This window comes from Dermochelys coriacea, chromosome 20, assembly GCF_009764565.3.
Source record: "Dermochelys coriacea isolate rDerCor1 chromosome 20, rDerCor1.pri.v4, whole genome shotgun sequence".
Taxonomy (NCBI): Eukaryota; Metazoa; Chordata; order Testudines; family Dermochelyidae; genus Dermochelys; species Dermochelys coriacea.
Window position 1 is genome coordinate 17,310,474 of NC_050087.2, and position 20,133 is coordinate 17,330,606.

Sequence of the window (20,133 nt, forward strand, 5' to 3'; positions counted from 1 at the left end):
GGACCCCCAGCACTCACCGCCTAGGGCACCCACCCAGCGTCCACCCCCCAGCAACCAGGGCACCTGGCACCCACTGCCCAGGACACCCACCACTCAGGCCACCCAGCCCCCCAGCCTCATGGTACCCAGTCCCCAACCCACAGCCCCAGCGGTACCCCCCTATTGCCCCCTATGGTACCCTGCACCTACTCCATGGGCACCCCAGTCTGTGCACCTCTACCCATCCCTGTGTCTCTCCCTCTGCATCCCGTGGGCCCCTCTAACCCCACGGTGTCCCCACTCCCAGCCCCGATCTTCCCCATGCCAAGGTAATGGGCAGCCACCCCTAGTCCTGACCCCACAGGCCCCTGTGGGGCACCCCCCATTTTCCATCCACCCACGGACACCCCCAGCCCTGATCCCTCCCCTGGGGGGCACTTCTGAGCCCCACAGCTCCCTCTGCACTGGGGGCGCCATGTTCCCATCCCCTCTGACAGCTGATAGCCTGGTGTCCCCCAAAACCTGCTTCTACCTCCCAGCAGAGCCCCCTCCTGCCAGGCGTAGGCTGAGTGGGCGGGGGGGTGTCCCCAGGATGTGCACTGGGGGAAGGGGACAGAATCCTGAACAGCTTCCTAGCATGGCCTTCGTGGGGTGGGTCTGTGGGGTCCCAGCTGGCATCCCCCCTTCCTCCCCAAATGGAAGTGTGAGCCAACCACTCCTCCTGCCTTTGCCGGATGGGAGCGTCACCCGCACTCGCCTCTTTCTAAAGATGTGGGATTGGGCGCCGATGGGGCTGAGAACTGGAGTCTCCCCAACTCACCCCTCAAATGTGAGCTGAGCCCCAGGCCCAGAAGATGACGGGGGGATGGGGCAGCCAGGTATCCCCGCTCTCCCCTTGCATTGGTGACTTCTTGCACGTGCTTGTGCCAGACGTGTCCCGTTGTGAAATGCTAGAGCTGCACGGGGCCGGGTTGGTGTCCGAGACACCAGGCTGTCTGTGGTGCGGGAGACACGGTGTATTTCAGGAGGGTGCCTCGTGGCGAGGTGGGTTTTACCACCTCAGCGTTCGTGGGTGGTTGTGGTTTTAACAGCTCGCCGTCGCCACAAAACCTTGACACAGCTGCAGCCTTGTGTAGACGCTGCTTTGAGAGGGTGACCGTAGTGGGCGCTGGCTACCCCCTTTGAGGAGCGTAGTGCAGACAGGCTGAGATGATCGCCGGGAAGCATGGACTGGCCCCGCGACAGCCCTCCGTTCCGCACGAGCGGTGACTCGGGCCAGGTAACGCGGTGATATGACAAGTGGCCCGTCTACACCAGGATCTTAACCCGTGTGTCCCTAAGGGGCTAACGCCCTCTGGATCCAGGCAAGACCTGCCCTAGGCCACGGTCACCAGCGCCTCCTCCCCTTCCCGGCCCTCGGCCAGCCCCGCTCTGGCATGTATTGTTTCATCCCGCGGAAGGAAATTCTGGCCCATTTCCTGGCTCTCCCCGCTGGGACCAGAGCTGGCCCTGCAGTTTTTAATTGCTGGCCGTTGTTGCGTTGCCTGCTTGGGGGGCGTGTGTGTGTGCGCGTGTGCACGCGCATGGGTTTACTTTTCCTCCAATTTGCAAAGTGTGGGGCTAATGCTCTGGCAAAGTGCTGGCACCTTGTAGGTGGAAGGCAGGGAGCTGGGCCCACCCACGCACCCATTCAAATTTAAATAGCAGTTAGTGGACATTGAACTGTGTCGGTTTCGTTCTGTGGCTGGAGTCTTAGATTTGTGTCACGTCTTTTTCTCGTTCTGTAAAAAAACAAAAAACAAAAAACAACCCCCCGCCCAACACCACCCAGCTCAGCGTCCGGCAGTTGCCTGGCGATAACCAAAGGAGTAAGAGCAGGATCTCCGGGGTGTGTATTGGGGCAGGGTTGCAAAATGGACAATGCCGGGGCCTTCGGGTCATCTCATGAGCTGGCAGCAAGCGGGGAGCAGGTGTGTGAATAATTCAGTGCTCTGGGCTCTCCCTCCCCCGCCTCTGTGGTTGCTTTCGGCTTCCTCTTTCCTTTGCCAGACTGCTGGTGGCGGATGTGTGTGCGGCGGGCTGGGCCACCAGGCCTGTGGCTGCACTTGGCCCCACTGGTTTCCGAGGGGAAGGCAGAGGGGCAGCGGGCAGAGAGACGTCCCGTGGGATTAGCTTGGGGGTGTAAGAGACGGGTCTGGGACCTGGGGACCTGCCCGGGTTGCAGACTCTCTTGGGCAAGTCTCTTCATTTAGCCGTCTCAGGGACTTGTCTGATCCCCATCCCCGTGGTATCTGGGCGCCTCACAGGTCCCAGGCCAGCGCTCTAACCACTGCACCATCCTTCCCCTCCACTCTCTTGGCCTTGGTTCCCCCAGCTGCAAAAATGGGCATAAAAGTCCTCCCTCCCCCTCTTGTCTCGTCGGACTGTAAGCCCCTTCCAGCAAGGACTCTGTGCAGCACCCAGCAGGGCGGGGCAGCCCCCCCAGTCCAGGACAGCATCCAGGACAGCATGGGAGCCTCCCCACCGCTCCAGGGCGGGGCCCTTGCAGCGATCACAGTGCTCCAAGGTGCTATCACAGAACCCATAAATAATCCATCGTACAGCCTGCGGCAGGAGCCTATCTCTGAGCTAGTCCCAGGAGCGCAGGGCGGTTGTCCCTACCCCAACCCCTCCCATTCGCCCCTCGCTCCCAGGCTGTGGGGAGGTGGCGAGGAAAGAGTCCCTCGCTGTGACTCAAAGGTTCGGGCGATGCAGGAACTCACAATCTGGCAAGACAATCCTGGCCTTGCTGGTGACATTGGGCCAAGCATCCCTCCTTGCCTCAGTTTCCCCATCTATAAGAGGGGGTGAATGATCTCCCCTGGCCTCTGCAGAGGCGGGTGGCCCATGCTGGATAAGAGCCAAGGCAGGGATTTAGGCTCTGGGCTCCCGTTGAGTTACTTGGGGGCCTGACTCCCTTCAGCCAAAGGGGGCCCGGTGTTATTGTGGGGCTGCAGGAGGCCGGGTTCCCCCTCCCCCACAGCCAGTGCACCGGAGAGAGGGAGCCAGTCACCGCCAGGCTTCCTGGCCTGATCCCGGCACCTTGGAGCTGGACAGATACCCCCCCCCGCAGGGCTGGGCTGACTGCAGCTTATTTACGGCCTCCACATCCTCCCCCAGACGTGGCACCGCCCCACTTCCACTGCCCTTTGACCCTGTTCGGGGTAGGGTGAGCCTGAGCTCCTGGCTGGGCCTGCCCCGGAGGAGGGGAGGGGGCAGGAAGGCTGTCCCGCGGCTGGACCGCTCCCCTGGCGTTGTGGATTCCAGGGCCCGAGGGGACCCCGGTGAGCAGCTGGTCTGAGCAGCTGCCGGGTGCCCCGATTCCGTTTCTCACCGTGGACAGACCCTCTGCCTGGATGGAGAAGCCACCGCAGCCCGGGGCGAATTGCGCCCAGGGTCCATTCCCCTCCTTTCCAGTCTGAGTTCATCTCGCTCCCACTTCCAGCCTCCTTTGGCTGCTAGACTCAAGAGCCTGGTGTGAAATATTTGTTCCCCAGGCTGATACGTCTAGCCTGTGCTGTAGGGGGTGCTCTCTCTGCCTCTGGGGCCCGATGCCCCAGTGTGCTGCTGTGGGTACCACCCTTTGCATGTGCTGTAATCCCGGGGCCCTGGCACGTGGGAGTGATGAGGAGAGACCCCGGAGTCCTGACGAAATCCCGGCTCTGGTCACTACAGTCTCTCCCCTCCAACTGGGGGGCGCCGCCTCCCTTAGGGGGCCGAGCCCCCCGCTGGGCTCGGGCATTAACGGTCCCTGTGCAGTGGACGGCGGCGCTGTTCCCGGTGCACCTTTCCCCGTTTGCTTTGGGGCGCTCCCTGCAGGAATCCCGCAGTTAAAATCTCGGGATGGTTTGTCGCTGGCTTTGTTGTCCCGGGGGCAGGTCAGCTTTCCCAGGGGGGCGGGTGGGGGGCAGTGACCTTCAGGCCTTGTCTGCTCTGGGCTTTGAGCCGCAAGCCTCTAGCATGGTCGCGCGCCCTGCTGTCCCGGCAGCATCAACGTCCAGGGAAGCTGGGGTCCCTGCTGGCCTAGCTTGGGGCACTGGACTAGCCTGCCACCCCGACGACTCCTCTTCCTCCCTCCCCGGCTGGGCCCCGCTGCCGGAGCGTGGGAGCCTGGCGGAGGAGCCAGCTGGAAAAACATCCATCTCCCCAGGAAGCTGGGCTGAGCGCTGAGCCAGGGAGGCCGGCCCGGCAGCTGCTGCACCATGGCTGAGTTGCCAAGCCTGGCACTGCCAGCCCCGGCCAGATGGGTGCCCAGCCGGGGCCCTGTGCCATGCTCTGAGTGTCAGGCTGGAGCGAGGGTAGAGAGCGCCAGCTGGCCTGCGCGGTATAGCGCACTGGGTGAACTGGGCCCCCGGGGAGCCGCTGGCTTCGGACCCGCTCAGGGTCTGCTCTGGAGTTTGCAGAGCTGCTGGCCTGGAGACGCTTGGCTCTTCGGGGCCCTCTCCTTCCAGCGGGGCAGGGAGCTGCCCCCGTCGCTCTGCGCATGCATCTGCGGATGCCTCCGTGTCTCGGAGCAGGGCCAGCAGTGCGGAGCCTCGGGCACTTCAGAGCTGACTCCGGCCCGGATTGCGGGGAAGGTGCTGGGCAGGGCCTCGGACACCTGGGTTCAATTCTCAGCTCCGCCTCGGCGGTGCTGTGGCCCTGTTTCAGAGGAGGAAGGTTGGGGCTGAAAGTTGCTGGTTTGACTGATAAATTTTTTTTTTTTCCCCACTGAAAAGTTGAAATCTAACCACTAGACTCCACTCCCCTCCCAAAGCCGGGACAGAATCCAGGAGTCCTGACCCCCAGCCCCCCCGGTCTAATCCCTAGACCCCTCTCCCCTGCCAGAGCTGGAAGAGAACCCAGGAGTCCTGACCCGCATACCCCTGCTCTAACTCCTAGACCCCGCTCCCCTGCCAGGCCAGAAGCCAGGATTCCTGACTCCCCCCTCGAACACTAGCTCCCTGCTTTTCCCCTTGCACTGGTACAGGCCTGGCAGGGGTTAAGTGACATTAAGCAGATAAAGTCATTGCTTGGAGGGGGGACCGGGAGACAACAGACCCTCCTTTTCAGCAGCCCCCCGGCCCCTGGGGATTTCCCACTCGGCTGGCGCCTGCTCTCCGAGCGCCCCTCTCTCTGTGCAGGCAGGTGCCACTCGCAGCTGACTCTCTGTCGCCGTGGGGAGATCTCTGGGTGTGGGGCTACCTGGCAGCACCCGTCACCTTTCACACGTGCCCAGCAGTGCCGGTCTGCGATGGAGGGGGGGGAACGACGACATCCACTCATCATGATGCTCCCACCCCCGGGAACTTGAGCGGGGGCCAGGGCTGACCTCACCCAGCTGGGCTGATGGCGAGCCACATGTCGGCTTCTCGGAGGCACAGCCCTGCAGTTGCTGCTGAGCTAGAAGGAATTTGGGGGCCCCCTCCCGGGACAGGGGCGCTAAAGGCAGCAGAGGATCCACTGCCAGTGCGGGAGGGGGTCCCTGCTTCCAGAACGCTTGTGCCAGGGATGCAGGACTCCTGGGTTTTATTCCTGCCTCTGCCACTGGCCTGCTGGGTGCCTTGGGGCAAGCCCCTTCCCTGCGCTGTGCCTCAGTTTCCCCATCTGTGAAATGGGGGTGATGGTAACCAGCTTTGGAGAGAGCTTGCAGATCTACTAATCCCAGGCCTGCTGTTTCCTGCCAACTCCTTTACCTAGTAGTAGGTATATTATGGTAGCGCGTCGGAGCCCTCACCGAGATCAGGACCCCATCGTGCCGGGTGCTGCCCGGATCCCAGTGATCGGGGCCTTGTTGTGCCAGGCACTGCACAGATCCAGCAAGGGACAGTCCCTAACCCAGTGAGAGAGAAATGGAAGGATCATTAGCTGCATGTTACAGGTGGGGGAAACTAAGGCATGGGGCAGCCCAATGACTTACCCAAGGTCACACAGGGAGTCAGTAGCAGAGCCCGGGTGTCCTCAGTGCACATCACTGAGAGTAGGGGAATTAAAAACCAAATGCTGTGGTGAAGCAAGGAGGCTCCCCCGGGCTTGCCGGTGCCACCCCCAGGCCTTGGGGCGATTCGTGGAGGGGAGTTCAGAGCCTGCCAGGCCAGCTGAGCCTGAGAGACCAAAGTTGGGCTGTGATGGGAGACAGGGCGGGGAGGGAGGCGCCGGGGGCAGCACAGCCCTGGGTGGGGAAGGGGGGGCAGCAGCTGCTGGCCTGGGGCTGGGAGTGCATTTCTCCAGCTCAGCTGTGTGCAGCGCTGGTCTTGTTTGATCTAATCTGCAGCCGGGCACAGAGTGAGGAGTTCACAGGAGCTGGTGGGGGGGCAGGGCTGCGAGCCTGGACTCCTGGGTTCTGTTCGGAGCGGGAGTGTGACCTAGTGGTTAGACCAGAGGACTGGGGGACAGGAAGGACTAGCGAGTGGCCCCCTGTGTGAACCCCCAGCCCGCCTCGTCCGGCTCCCTGCCCCGTGGGATCGGCCGAGCCCAGGGCGCTATCGACCCTGACCCATGTCTCTTGCAGGACGGTGGCAGCCGAGGTGCGGAAGCAGGTGTCCCGGGAGCACAGTGGGTCCCCCCAGCTCTCCAAGAAGCGCAGTGGCTCCCAGCAGTTGGTGAGTACCCCAGCGCCCCGCATCCCTCAGCCCCCGGCACTGACGGGCTCTCAACGTGGTCCGGCCACTAGAGGGGACAGAGCCACCTTGGGGAACGTTACCGCCGGCTCCTGCCATTAGCTCTTCCCCTCCCCTTCCCAAAGCATCATGGGAACATCCTGGGACTCCTCTTCCCTGGTCCTGCCCTTCCCATCCCCGTCTCGCCCGACCCCACCTGGAGACCCCGCCCATCACTCTGGGCGGGGGGGGACGGCGGGCGGCAGCAGGCATCGAACCTGCCACCTGGGTATGTAAAGGCGACACCCTCCTGCCCAAGCTGGCGCTGCCGAGGCTGGGAGTTGCGGCTGGAGCCGGCTCGTGGCCCCCGCTAGACATGGGGCCGTGGTGAGGGCCCCAGCACCCAGGCGAGGAGCCAGCCGCGCTGTTCCCTGCTGTCCCTTCTCTGCTCCAGGACCCTGGGGGCCCTTGGGGGCTTAGTGAGGGGCCCGCGGCAGGGAGGGGGACGGCGCAGGCTCCCCCTCTACAACTGTTTCCAGGCCTCTCTCCGCGCTGCCTCTTGTCCCGTGGCTGCGGCCTTTTCCGGCGGCGAACCGGCTGAGCTTTTAACAGGAGGTAGAGCTGTTAGACGGGGAGTGGGGTCTAGTGGCTAGAGTGGGTGGGGGAGAAGACTGGGATCCAGGATTCCTGGGTTCTCTACCCAGCTCTGGGAGGAGAGTGGGGGGCTAGTGGTTAGAGCAGGGGGGCTGCACTGGGGGGAGCATGCCGTGGAGAATGGGGCGTTTCCATCCATCTTCCGGTCCCACGTGCTGGCAGGCTCAGGGCCGGAGCATTGGCATTGCCTCCGGGAGCCCCAGGCCGAGCGGCTGGGGCCAGGCGCCATGGGGAGGGTTCCGGCGCGCTTTAGATCTAACTGCGTTGGTTTCCCCTTCCCTTTCCCGTGTGGTTTCGGTGTCTTGCCCTCACTTCCTGCCCAGTTAGTGCCGGCCCGGCAGGCGCTTGTGGGCAGGTCGGCGCTGAGATTTCCTCTGTCACAGAGCTTGTGCTACCCGCACCCCCTTCCGTCAGCCGGCGAGGCCCCCACCCAGCCCGGGAGTGTTGAGAGAGCCCCCTTGGCCAGCCACGTGCCGGCAGCTGCCCGACTTCCTGCCGCCTCTCGGTGGCCAGGCTGGGAGGATGCCTGGGGGGGAGCTGGGGGGCTGCAGGGAGCAATGCTGGGGATTCGCTAGGGGTGCTCTATTCCCAGTCGATACTGACTCTCAGCTCTGCCGGGCTGCCAGGAGCTCAGCCGGGGGTGCTCTCCCCGCTCTCTCAGGGTTGGTTAAAAAGACTGGCAGTGATGTGGTACCCCAGATTGCACACTGAGTTGGCAAAGGAACCCAGGAGTCCTGAGTCTCCTGCTCCAATCACTGGAGTCCTGCTCCCAGCCCCCTGATCTAACCCTTAGCTTATAGCACCGCTGTGGGGAGCGCAGCCTGTCTTATCCTTAGGGGTCTACACCGGGGTTGTCCCAGCTCCAACCACCAGCAGGGGGCAGCGGTGGGGTGGGGTTTGCAGAGAGTTGCCCTGGCTGCATTGCGATGATCCTGCCCTGTGCTGACCGGTCTGTCCCCGCAGGTGCCGTTGACGGAGGTGGTGGAGCCGGTGGACTTCGAGGAGTACCTGGCTGCCCACCCTCCCGAGGTGGAACCTGGCCCACTCCGTGACCTGATCGAGTTCCCCACTGATGACGTGGAGGTGGTCCGGGAGCCGCGGGAATGCCGCACGCTGGAACCGGGGGTGCCCGACGAGGGGTGGGTGCCGGGGCCAGGCTTGCTACTGAACGTGGGAGAGGGGTGGGACCTGGTCCTGGGTGGTGCTGCAAGAGACCCCCAGCCCTGGATGGGGCATCGCAGGTTAGCGTCTCAGAACTGCCCAGCCACCAGCAGGGGGCAACGCATCTAGCTCAGGGTCCTACGTCTTGGGGCATTTTGTCCTCCCCCTGGGGAAACTGAGCCACTAGGGGGACTGACCAGACTGGGGAGGCGGGGACTCGGGATAAGGGGCGTGGCCTGAGCCATACAGACCGGACGGGGGTGGGGACTTGAAGCACGAGAGCTCATGAATTCTCGGCTTCCAGCCCCGTGATCACCCCCCACTCTCTCTGTGTCTCGCCCCCTTTCCGTGCACACGTTGTGCCTGGCACAGCCCCGTCCTCTGCTGCACAAGGGGTGCTTTGAGATGGGGCATTTGAGCATTCAGCCACCTTGGCACGTCCCCGGCCTGGACGCATGGCTGGGATAACGCTCCTTGCCTGCCCCGGGGGCTGTGACAAGGCTTAATTAGAGAGTTATAATAAACGAATGCCGGCAGAGTGACTTGCTCAAGATCACCCAGGCAGCCAGCGGCAGAGCCAGGAAGAGGGAACCCAGGTGTCCTGGCTGTTCTGAAGGCTGCGGGGTTGGAAAAGAGCCCCCTGGGGTTGTGGTGTACCCGCTGTCCCCTGGAGCTGCCCAAGTGTCCCCTGCCCTCATCCCTCCACCCGCTGATTCAGAGGCGAGCCCTGTGTGTTTCCCTCCCGCCAGGAAGCTGGATGCCCGGGTGCGGGACGCGGTGCAGGTCTACACGGAGGACTGGCTCGTGGTGCGGAGGAAGTAAGTTGGCGGAGCATCCCGTGGCCGATCGGAGGGGGCAGCGCAAGCCTCGAGCCAGCGCCCTGACCCGGCGCCTGTGGACAGCTTCCAGTGCTGCGCTTTGGAGCCAGGCGTGTCTCCCGTCCCCTCTCCCCGCAGGCTGAAATCACTTGCCCACTGCATACCTGGCAGGAGGCCAGGGGGATGGGCCCAGCACGCAGGCGCGTGGCTGGGTTGCCCGGAGCTATACCAGAGCCAGCCACCCGCTGTGGGCTTCCAAACTCCTGGTAACCGGATCCGCTCAGTCCTTGGAGAAAGGGACCTTGTTTCTCTTGCTGCCTGGGGCTCGGTCAGCCGAGCCCAGCTATGCCTTGTGTTCTGGAGGCGGGCGCAACTGACGGCTTAGCCAAGGGACAATGGGCTGTTTGTCCTCTGCCCATCTGTCCGTCCCTCAGCCCGGGTTACACAGCAGCTGAATCCTTGGGAAGGAGGGGAGCGCCACCCCCTGTTTTACAGATGGAGAAATCAAGGCACAGAGCGGGGTGGCTAGTTCCTAGCTCCCACTCCTGTGCTCCAAGCCTGGGTCCCTGTCCCTCTCTACCTGGGCTGGGCTGATTCAGGTGTGTTGTTCCCTGCCCCGCCCCCCCATGCTAGGGGACCCATCGCGTGGCTGAAATAAAGGGGGAAGATGACGGGAAATATCCTTTCTTGCACCTCTCCCCCTATCCCCCAGACAATAGCCTGGACTCCCTCCCGGCACTCCCTTGCTCTCATTGTGGGGCTGCGCTGCAGGGGGCCGGGGGATGTGACCAAGGCTCCCCGCGCTCGCAGGTACCAGCGTCTCAGCACCATGTACAGCCCCAACACAGCCGAGCGGCAGCGTCAGAGACAGAGGGGGCTGCCCCGGCAGGTCTTTGAGCTGGACGAGGCCGCGGAGGAGCCGGTGAGGCCAGGGGGCAAGGGAGGATGCCCCGGGCAGAGCGTGGCCCCAGCTGGGGGATCTGTGGCGGAAGAGGCCTGGCTGGGACGGCGGTATCATCTGGCCCTGCAGGGGTCGGGGGGCTGGGCCGGAGGGACATTGGGGTAGAGGGAGGATGTTGGGGGGGCTGGGACGGGGTGTTGTGGGGTGACAGGCCTGGGCTGGCCTGGGGTGGTGGGAGGTGGCCTGGCTCCCCCTCACCCCACCCCACCCCGCTGCCCCAGGAGGACCTGAAGCGCCGCTCACCCTCCCTGGACGACACGCCCCGGGGCAGCTGGGCCTCCAGCATCTTCGACCTGAAGAACTCGGTGGCCGACCCGCTGCTGCCCGCCCTGCTGGAGCACACGGCCATGGAGGAGGTCGACCGGCGTAACGAGGAGCTGCGCAAGGAGAACCGGCACCCGGAGCTCCTGGCCCTCTTCCCCGCCCCCGACGAGGTGAGCCCCGCCTCGGGGAACAGGCCAGGTCCCCTTTCCTAGGTGTGTTAAGGTGGTGTCCCAATGCCCCAAGCGAGATCGGGTCCCCTCTTTGGGCAGGGCCCTGCCCCAACAAGCTCTCAGTCTAAACATACCCCGGGGGAGGGGAAACTGAGGCACAGAGCTGAAGTCAGTGACAGAGCGGGGAATAGAGCCGCGGTGTCTCCACAAGGCCACGGTGCCTGCGCAGGGCCTGCATATGCAGTGTGTATAAAGGCAGGGTCTGGGTGGCCGCATGGGGCGGGCTGGAGGGCCCTGGGTTCGAGGGGCCACTCTCACCGCTGCTCCCACGGCCGGCAGGACGAGGCGGTGGAGCGCTGCAGCCTGCCCGAGGTGCCCCGGGAGCACTTCGGCCAGCGGATCCTGGTGAAGTGCCTGTCTCTCAAGTAAGTCGCCCCCCATCATCACAATGACGGAGCTAGGGGCTGTGGGGGCTCCGTGGGGCTGGGGGGAGGTAGTGTTTCCATCCCCGCTGCAGGGAGGAGCCTGCCAGAGCCAAGCGAACTGCCCTGGGAGCTGGGCCTGTCCAGCAGGAGGAGGAGAAGTTTCCGGGTGGGGTGGGGTCCCCTGGCTCCTCCCGCAGAATGGGAAGAGGGGCTGGCTGTGAGGGCGAACAGCTCAGCCTTGGATGTCCATGCTGAGCCCTGCTCATCCCTAGAACCACTGGGGGCATATGGGGGCAGTGATATCTGTGTTGGAGGGGAAACTGAGGCACTGGGGGTGGGGCTTCGCCATGGCAGCCCAGTGAGTAGTGGCAGATCCTGGAATGGAACCCAGGAATCCAGTCCCTCCCCCCACCCCCCACTCTAACCACTAGACCCCGCTCCCCCCGAGCTGGGCATGGAACCCAGGTGTCCTGGCTCGCAGCCCCCTGGGCCACACTGCCCCCTGAGTGCCGAGGGGGGTGGAGCTGGGGATAAGGACTGGCCGTGGGGCAGTTGCTCCCAGCTGAAGGGCCCTGATGCGCTCGCCATCTCTCCGGTGCCAGGTTTGAGATCGAGATCGAGCCCATCTTCGGGACACTCGCCCTGTATGACATCAAGGAAAAGAAAAAGGTACCCGATGGCCCCGCCCCATCAGGGCATGTGCCAGCCAGGGGGGCGGGGATGCAGGGTGAGGGGCATGTCCTCGGCTGTACTGACCGGATGGGTGGGCAGGGAGCCTGTCCTGGGCTGTACTGACTGAACGGGGGGCCAAGGACACAGGGTGAGGGGCATGTGCTGGCTTGGTCTATACCTACTGGTCAGAGGGGTGGGGACGGGGGACGTGGCCCAGGCTGTACTGACGAGGGGGTGGGGATGCCGGGTGAGGGGCGTGGTCCAGGCTGTACTGACCAGGGGGTGGGGATGCCAGGTGAGGGGCGTGGCCCAGGCTGTACTGACCAGGGGGCGGGGATGCAGGGTGAGGGGCGTGGCCTGGGCTGTACTGACCAGGGGGCGGGGATGCAGGGTGAGGGGCGTGGCCAGGGCTGTACTGACCAGGGGGCGGGGATGCAGAGTGAGGGGTGTGGCCAGGGCTATACTGACCAGGGGGTGGAGATGCAGGGTGAGGGGCGTGGCCCAGGCTGTACTGACCAGGGGGTGGGGATGCAGGGTGAGGGGTGTGGCCAGGGCTATACTGACCAGGGGGCGGGGATGCCAGGTGAAGGGCGTGGCCTAGGGTGTATTGTCACAGGGTCCCTGGGCGATGCTCTGGAACTGCTCCCTACAACTGGACTCGGGTGAGGTCTCCTCTCGGGGAGCAGCCTGTCTGCAGGGCAAGAAGCTCACCCGGCTTCCTCCTTCCTGGGTCTGACCCTGGAGCATTCAGCATCCACTGCCCCTCCGTGCGCTTCCTACAGCGAGTCCGCCCAAACTGGGTCCTGGGGAAGCCAGAGGGTCCTGCCCCCCAACTCCTCAGTCAGACAGGACTCTCAGCCAGCCAGTAAAACAGAAGGTTTATTAGACAACAGGAACAGGGTCTAACACAGAGCTTGTAGGTACAGCGAACAGGACCCCTCAGCCGGGTCCATTTTGGGGGGCAGTGAGCCAGACAACCCTGTCTGCCCTTTACTCCATGTCCCCAGCCAGCCCCCAACTGAAACTGTCTCCAGCCCCTCCTCCTCTGGGCTTTGTCCCTTTTCCGGGCCAGGAGGTCACCAGATTCCTTTGTTCTCCAACCCTTTCAGGGGGGAAGGGTCCAGGCCATCAGCTGCCAGGAAACAGGGTGTCAGCCATTCTCTGTGTCCAGACCCCTGCACACACCTGCCCTCTAGGGCTCTGCAACGATCATACACCCTTATCCCACCACCTAGATACTTAAGAACTGCCTAGGAGAAACTGAGGCACCTCCACACTATTCAGAGGAAACATTAAGAACAGTCCTGCTTCGTCACATCTCTCCTCCCTTCGAGACCAAACTGAGCAGGGTCGCTTTACCCGGTGACCTGGGGAAGTTCGAACCCACCAACGTTCCCATGGATGCCCCATCATCTCTCCTGCTCCTTGGTGGGAGTTACACCAGGCCCTTCCAGTTTTACGCCCTTCCAGTTTCACACCCTCCCTTAGGTCGGGGCTGGTCGATAGCACTCGCATGCCGCATGTGGGAAGGTTTATGTGGCCTGTGCCCTTTAGCCACCCCAAAACCCCTGGGGGTCAAACTGGGATCGGGTCTTCTCCCAGCACTCCAGTCTGGAGGGCTGCAATTCAGGCTGTCTTGGTTAAGAGCCCCCATCTTGACCTGGGCCACACACTGTTCACTTACAGAACTAGCATGGAGACATCCCTTTCTCAACAACCTTGTCTCCCCAACAAGCTGGCCAAACACAGCCACTTGGTGATAGGACTGTTTAACTTTCTTAACAGCTTTCACTCCATCTCAGACCTTCTCAAAGCCATCCACCCTGGATCTTTCAACAGGAAAGTCAGTGGATCCATTCACAACAGAAAATTTCTGGTTGTTAGGAACTTGTCCAATCTTCCACTTCTTGTAAGCTTCTTTTTTGTGTTTAAGATCAGCAAGGATTTCACTGTTAAGCTCTCCTGGACTCCTTTCCCCCTCATGTTATTCTCCCAGGGGATCCTGCCCATCAGTTCCCTGAGGGAGTCAGTCTGCTTTTCTGAAGTCCAGGGTCCGTATTCTGCTCCTCTCCTTTCTTCCTTGTGTCAGGATCCTGAACTCGACCATCTCATGGTTACTGCCTCCCAGGTTCCCATCCACTTTTGCTTCCCCTACTAATTCTTCCCGGTTTGTGAGCAGCAGGTCAAGAAGAGCTCTGCCCCTAGTTGGTTCCTCCAGCACTTGCACCAGGAATTTGTCCCCTACGCTTTCCAAAAACTTCCTGGATTGTCTGTGCAGCGCTGTATTGCTCTCCCAACAGATATCAGGGTGATTGAAGTCTCCCATGAGAACCAGGGCCTGCAATCTAGTAACTTCCGTGAGTTGCCGGAAGAAAGCCTCGTCCACCGCATCCCCCTGGTCCGTGGTCTATAGCAGACTCCCACCATGACATCACCCTTGTTGCTCACGCTTTTAAACTTAATCCAGAGGCTCTCAGGTTTTTCTGCAGTTTCATACTTGAGCTCTGAGCAGTCATACTGCTCCCTTACATACAATGCAACTCCCCCACCTTTTCTGCCCTGCCTGTCCTTCCTGAACAGTTTATATCCATCCATGACAGTACTCCAGTCATGTGAGTTATCCCACCAAGTCTCTGTTATTCCAATCGCATCATAATTCCTTGACTGTGCCAGGACTTCCAGTTCTCCCTGCTTGTTTCCCAGGCTTCGTGCATTTGTGTATAGACACTAGAGATAACTTGCTGTTTGTCCTGCTTTCTTAGTATGAGGCAGGAGCCCTCCCCTCTCGCGCTCTCCTGCTCGTGCTTCCTCCTGGTATCCCACATCCCCACTTACCTCAGGGCTTTGGTCTCCTTCCCCCGGTGAACCTAGTTTAAAGCCCTCCTCGCTAGGTTAGCAGCCTGCTTGCGAAGATGCTCTTCCCTCTCTTCGTTAGGTGGAGCCCGTCTCTGCCTAGCACTCCTCCTTCTTGGAACACCATCCCCTGGTCAAAGAATCCAAAGCCTTCTCTCCGACACCACCTGCGTAACCATTCGTTGACTTCCACCATTCAACAGTCTCTACCAGGCCTTTTCCTTCCACGGGGAGGATGGACAAGAACACCACTTGCGCCTCAAACTCCTTTATCCTTCTTCCCAGAGCCACGTGGTCTCAAGGTCATTCTTGGTATGCCCAGTATCATTGGTGCCCACGTGGAGAAGCAGGAAGGGGTAGTGATCCGAGGGCTTGATGAGTCTTGGCCGTCTCTCCGTCACATCATGAATCCTAGCTCCTGGCAAGCAGCAGACTTCTCAGTTTTCCCGGTCGGGGCGGCAGATAAATGACTCAGTCTCCCCGAGGAGAGAGTTCCCGACCACCACCACCCGCCTCCTTCTCTTCAGAGTGGTGGTTGTGGAACCCCCAACCCTAGGACGGTGCATCTCAGCTCCCCACGGTTTCCAGGGAGAACTCCTAGTGTGCCAGCCCTTCTCGAGGTCACCACCTCTTTGCCAGGGTCGAGCTGCAGACTCCTCCACCCTAAGACTGCTCACTGCAGTCCCCAGGGGGACCCCATTAATGCACAGTCCTTCTCACTGGTCACACAATCCCAGGGGTTAACTGCCCCCCCGAAACCGCTTCTCTTTGAGCCTTCAGCAGGCCTGGTCCTTGTCAATCCCCCTTCGTTTTACTGCTCCCCAGTCACTTACTGCAGGAAGTGCCTTCTACAGGGTGCATCCCACCGCTGCCACCAGTTGTCACAGAGTCCCCGGGCGATGCTCTGGAACTGCCCCCTACAAAGCCAGTCAGGACTCTGGGGAAGTCTCCTTTCTGTGAGCAGTCTGTCTTCAGGACACACAGCTCACACAACTTCCACCTTCCTGGGTCTGAGCTCGGGGCATTCAGCATCCTCTGCCCCTCCCTGCGCTTCCCACAGCAAGTCCACCCAGGCGGGGTCCTGGGGAAGCCAGAGGGTCCTGCCCCCCAACTCTGCAGTCAGACGGGACTCTCAGCCAGCCAGTAAAACAGAAGGTTTATTAGACGACGGGAACATGGTCTAAAACAAAGCTTGTAGGTGCAGAGAACAGGACCCCTCAGCCGGGTCCATTTTGGGGGGCAGTGAGCCAGACAACCCCGTCTGCCCTTCACTCCTCATCCCCAGCCAGCCCCAAACTGACTTGCCCTCCAGCCCCTCCTCCTCTGGGCTTTGTCCCTTTCCCAGGCCAGGGGGTCACCAGATTCCTTTGTTCTCCAACCCTTTAGCTCTCACCTTGCAGGGGGGAAGGGCCCAGGCCATCAGTGGCCAGGAAACAGGGTGTCGGCCATTCTCTGTGTCCAGACCCCCGCACACACCTGCCCTCGAGGGCTCTGCCACGATCATACACCCTTATCCCACCCCCTAGATACTTAAGAACTGCATAAGGAAACTGAGGCACCCCCACACTATTCAGAGGAAACATAAAGAACAGTCCTGCTTTGTCACAACTGACCAGGGGGCGTGGATGTGGGGTGGGGAGCGTGGCCTGGCTTGTACTGACCAGGGCTGAGGGGCGGGGCCTGGGCCATATTGACTGGGGGGGGCGGGCTGAGGGGCATTACCTTGGCCAGCGCATGTGGGGGCTCTGTCTCCTGCTCTCACCTTTGCTCCGTGCCTAGATCTCTGAGAACTTCTACTTCGACCTCAACTCGGAGCAGGTGAAGGGGCTGCTGCGGGCGCCCGGCGCCCACCCCGCCATTTCCACGCTGGCACGCTCCGCCATCTTCTCCATCACCTACCCCTCCCCCGACATCTTCCTGGTCATCAAGGTGAGGGGGCGGAGCTCCCAGCCTCCTGCTCTAACCACTAGACCTCACTCCCTTCCAAGAGCTGGAATCCAGGAGTCCTGGCTCCCAGCCCTATCCCCCTGCTCTAAGCACTGGCCCCCACTCCCCTCCCCAGTGGGTCACTGTTCCTCTTCTCTCCCAGCTGGAGAAGGTGCTGCAGCAGGGGGACATCGGGGACTGCTGTGAGCCCTACATGGTCATGAAGGAGACGGACGCAGCCAAGGTAGGTGCTGCCTTGGAGCCAGCCCGTCCTTCCTGCTCTAACCACTGAGCACCTCTGCCCTCCCAGAGCCAGGGAGAGAACCCCGGAGTCCTGGCTCCCAGCCCCTCCCCCCGCTCTAACCACTCAGCACCGCTCTCCTCCCAGAGCCAGGGAGGGAACCCTGGATCCTGGCTCCCAGCCCCACCCCGCTCTAACCAGGGTACAGCTCTGACTGCAGCAGTGCAAAGCCCCGTGCCCCAGAGGGCTCGGTCTGGGGCTCGGGGTGAGCCGGGGTTTCCCCGCCCCGGTAACTCGGTGCCCGCCCCACCCCAGAACAAGGAGAAGCTGGAGAAGCTGCGTGGGTCGGTGGCGCAGTTCTGCAGCCGTCTGGGCCGGTACCGCATGCCCTTCGCCTGGACGGCCATCCACCTGCTGAACATCACCAGCACCGCCGGGTCCCTGGAGCGCGAGGACGCCGAGAGCGGTGAGCCTGGCGGGCGGCACCTGGGGCTGGGCCCGGGCGCGGTCCGGAGACCTCCCTGGCGCGACGTTCCCCACTGCCTGGGGCTGGAGGGCACTGCTGGGCTTGGAAGGGGGCATTCTGCCCTCGGGCTCGGTGCTGGCCCCAGAGCCCCCGGGGGGCGCTGTTCCCCAGGGGCGGGATGGGGCTCGGCGGGGGGGCTCTCCCCCGGCAGGCTGGGCTGGCCCCAGCGTAGCACTAGGGGGCGCTGTTCCCCGGGGCGAGATGGGGCTCGGCGGGGGGGGCTCTCCCCCGGCAGGCTGGGCTGGCCCCAGAGCCCCGGGATGGCGCTAGGGGGCAGTGTGCTGCAGGGGGTTTTAATCCAATACTAGGTCCTGGCTGCTGCTGGGGGTTAACGGTTCCTGTTCCCCTGGCTGGCCGCACCCTGTGGATACAGTGGGCCGCAAGTTTCTTACCATTCGCTGTTTAGGCAGCTGCTGCCTCACACCCCAGAGCTGGCTGCAAAAAAAAAAAATCCTTCGTCGTATAGCTGAGCTGGGGGCCCCCCTGGGCAGAGTCTGGGCGCTGCCGGGCTTCTCCCTGGGTGGCTGGCAGGCCCAGTGGAGCCGGGCACGTCGCTGGTTGGCACGGCCCGTGGGGCTTTGCTGGGCCTGCCCGCTGGGAGCCCCCTCCCCCGGCGTGACCACTCCCCCCTCCCCGGCAGAGCGCCGGGGCACCTGGAACGAGCGCAAGCGAAGGATGCTGGAGCGCGTGAGCGCCGGGGAGGAGCCGTGCAGCTTCGGCAGCTTTCGCCCCGCCACCCTCACCGTCACCAACTTCTTCAAACAGGTAACGGGGCGGGGGTGCCCCCGCTGGCCCTGGCAGGGATTGCTTTGCTTTTAGTAGGGGTGGGGCTTGGGGTGGATGGAAGCAGCATTTAGGGTGCTTGGGGGGTGGAGCTGCGCTGGGTGTGAGGGGCAGCGTTTGGCTTGGGGGTGGAGCTACGGAGGGTGTGTGGTTTGGGGGCAGCTGGGACTGTGGGGTGCGTTGGCTTTGGAGGCGCCTGGCCGCCTTTTGGCTCTGGGGGCTGGTGCCAGATGCCGCAGCCCACTCCGCTCTAACGCCCGCCCGGCCCCCGCAGGAAGGCGACCGGCTGAGCGCCGAGGACCTGTACAAGTTCCTGGCGGACATGAGGCGCCCATCCTCACTGCTGCGCCGGCTGCGGCCCGTCACAGGTGCGGCTGGCGGGGACGGTGTGGGCAGCGGGGGCCGCTGGGGGGGCGGTTAGGGGCCCATACGCAGCGGTAAGGCCCCCCGGGGAAGCTGACTATGCCCCCTTCAGGGGGTGGGGCCCTGGGGGCAGCCACAGAGGCACACCCACAATGGCCGTTGTACCCAGGGCAACCCTCACGGCTGCTCTAATCTACATTGAGGCCAAAGGAGCCTCCGGCAGCTCTGGGGGAGGGGAGCTCCAAGCCCCGCCCCCTGCAGCTCCAAGCCCCACCCCCTCCTGGGTCCCACCTTTTCCTGGCCAGGTGCCTTCCTCCGTTGGATTCTTCCTTGGGCCCCTTCCCACCAGCCCCTGCACTCAGTCCTGTGTGTTAGTGTAGCCATGGCCCTCCCTTCCCATCAGCCACCAGGCCGGCTCTGTCCCTGGGGGTCTGCCCCATGCACTGGCCCCATAGCGCTAAGATCCTCACGGCCTGTCGCCTCCTTTCTGCAGCTCAGTTCAAGGTGGACATCTCGCCAGCGCCCGAGAGCCCCCACTACTGCCTCTCCCCGGAGCTGCTGCACGTCAAGCCCTACCCGGACCCCCGGGTGCGGCCCACCAAGGAGATCCTGGAGTTCCCGGCCCGGGAGGTCTATGTCCCCCACACCACCTACAGGTGGGTGAGCACTTGCGCTGCTGGCCTCTCCTGGGGAGTCACTGGCCACGCAGCGACACCCGGGCACTGCGCAATCGGCGATCAGATGGGCACTTTGCTGATCAGTAGGCCGGGCGTGTCCGCTGGGACTCCTGGTACGGCCAGAAGGCCTGGCTACCAGCCCCGAGTGCACCCACGAAAGCCGCTGGGAAAATGTGACTGTGGGGGTAGTCTGACTTCTGAAGGGCAACAACAAAGATGGGGTGTGGGGAGCCGGGGCTGAGATAGTGGGGGGGCTACAGGTTGAGAATCCGGGCCACTGGCAGAGCTGGGGGGGGCAGGGATGGAGTAGCAGGGGGCTGCTGGTTGGGAGAAAGGGGCACCGGCAGAGCTGGGGGGGCAGGGCTGGGTGTCGGGAGTGAGGGGCACCGGCAGAGCTGGGGAGGGCAGGTCTGGGCTAGCAGGGGCCAGCGGGTCAGGAATGAGGGGCACCGGCAGGACTCGAGGGGTTGGGGGCAGAGCTGGGCTAGCAGGGGGCTGCAGGTAAGGAGTGAGGGGCACCGGCAGAGCTGGGGGAGGGGCAGGTCTGGGCTAGCAGGGGCTGCAGGTCGGGAGTGAGGGGCACCGGCAGAGCTGTGGGGGGCAGGGCTAAGCTAGCAGGGGGCTGTGGGTCGGGAGTGAGATACACCGGCAGGGCTGGGCTAGCAGGGGGCTGTGGGTCGGGAGTGAGATACACCGGCAGAGCTGGGGGGGCAGGGCTGGGCTAGCAGGGGGCTGCGGGTCGGGAGTGAGGGGCACCGGCAGAGCTGTGTTATGGGGGAGCTTTTCCCCAACGCCCCTGTAGAAGCCAGAGTCATTTCTCTCCAATCAGCCCCGGGAGGAGGGTGGCTCCCCCCTGCCCCAGGTTCATTTATTTCCCAGGAGAGATGCGGGGGGGGAGGGAGGGAGGCTCCGGCGCTCAGTGCCAGAGCCCCCGTGAGGCGTGTCCATCCCTCGGGAGCCGGGGTTCTCCAGATCCAGCAGCCCGGCTGGCACTGCCCAGCTCTTCGTCTCAGCGGGCCCTGGAGCCGGGGTCCCCACGGCCA

General features: G+C 63.2%; 1 protein-coding gene across 1 annotated transcript in view; it reads left to right on the top strand.

Moving 5' to 3' along the window:
- The window catches only part of DOCK6 (dedicator of cytokinesis 6), a 49,761-nt gene that overhangs the window by 324 nt on the left and 29,304 nt on the right, over window positions 1–20,133 (top strand). The window contains 13 exon segments of the mRNA XM_043506301.1: window positions 6,509–6,599; window positions 8,214–8,389; window positions 9,161–9,229; window positions 10,040–10,151; window positions 10,412–10,624; window positions 10,964–11,049; window positions 11,652–11,718; window positions 16,354–16,503; window positions 16,664–16,744; window positions 17,057–17,207; window positions 17,908–18,032; window positions 18,325–18,418; window positions 18,907–19,069. Of these exon segments, the coding sequence (XP_043362236.1) occupies window positions 6,509–6,599; window positions 8,214–8,389; window positions 9,161–9,229; window positions 10,040–10,151; window positions 10,412–10,624; window positions 10,964–11,049; window positions 11,652–11,718; window positions 16,354–16,503; window positions 16,664–16,744; window positions 17,057–17,207; window positions 17,908–18,032; window positions 18,325–18,418; window positions 18,907–19,069 (1,578 nt within the window).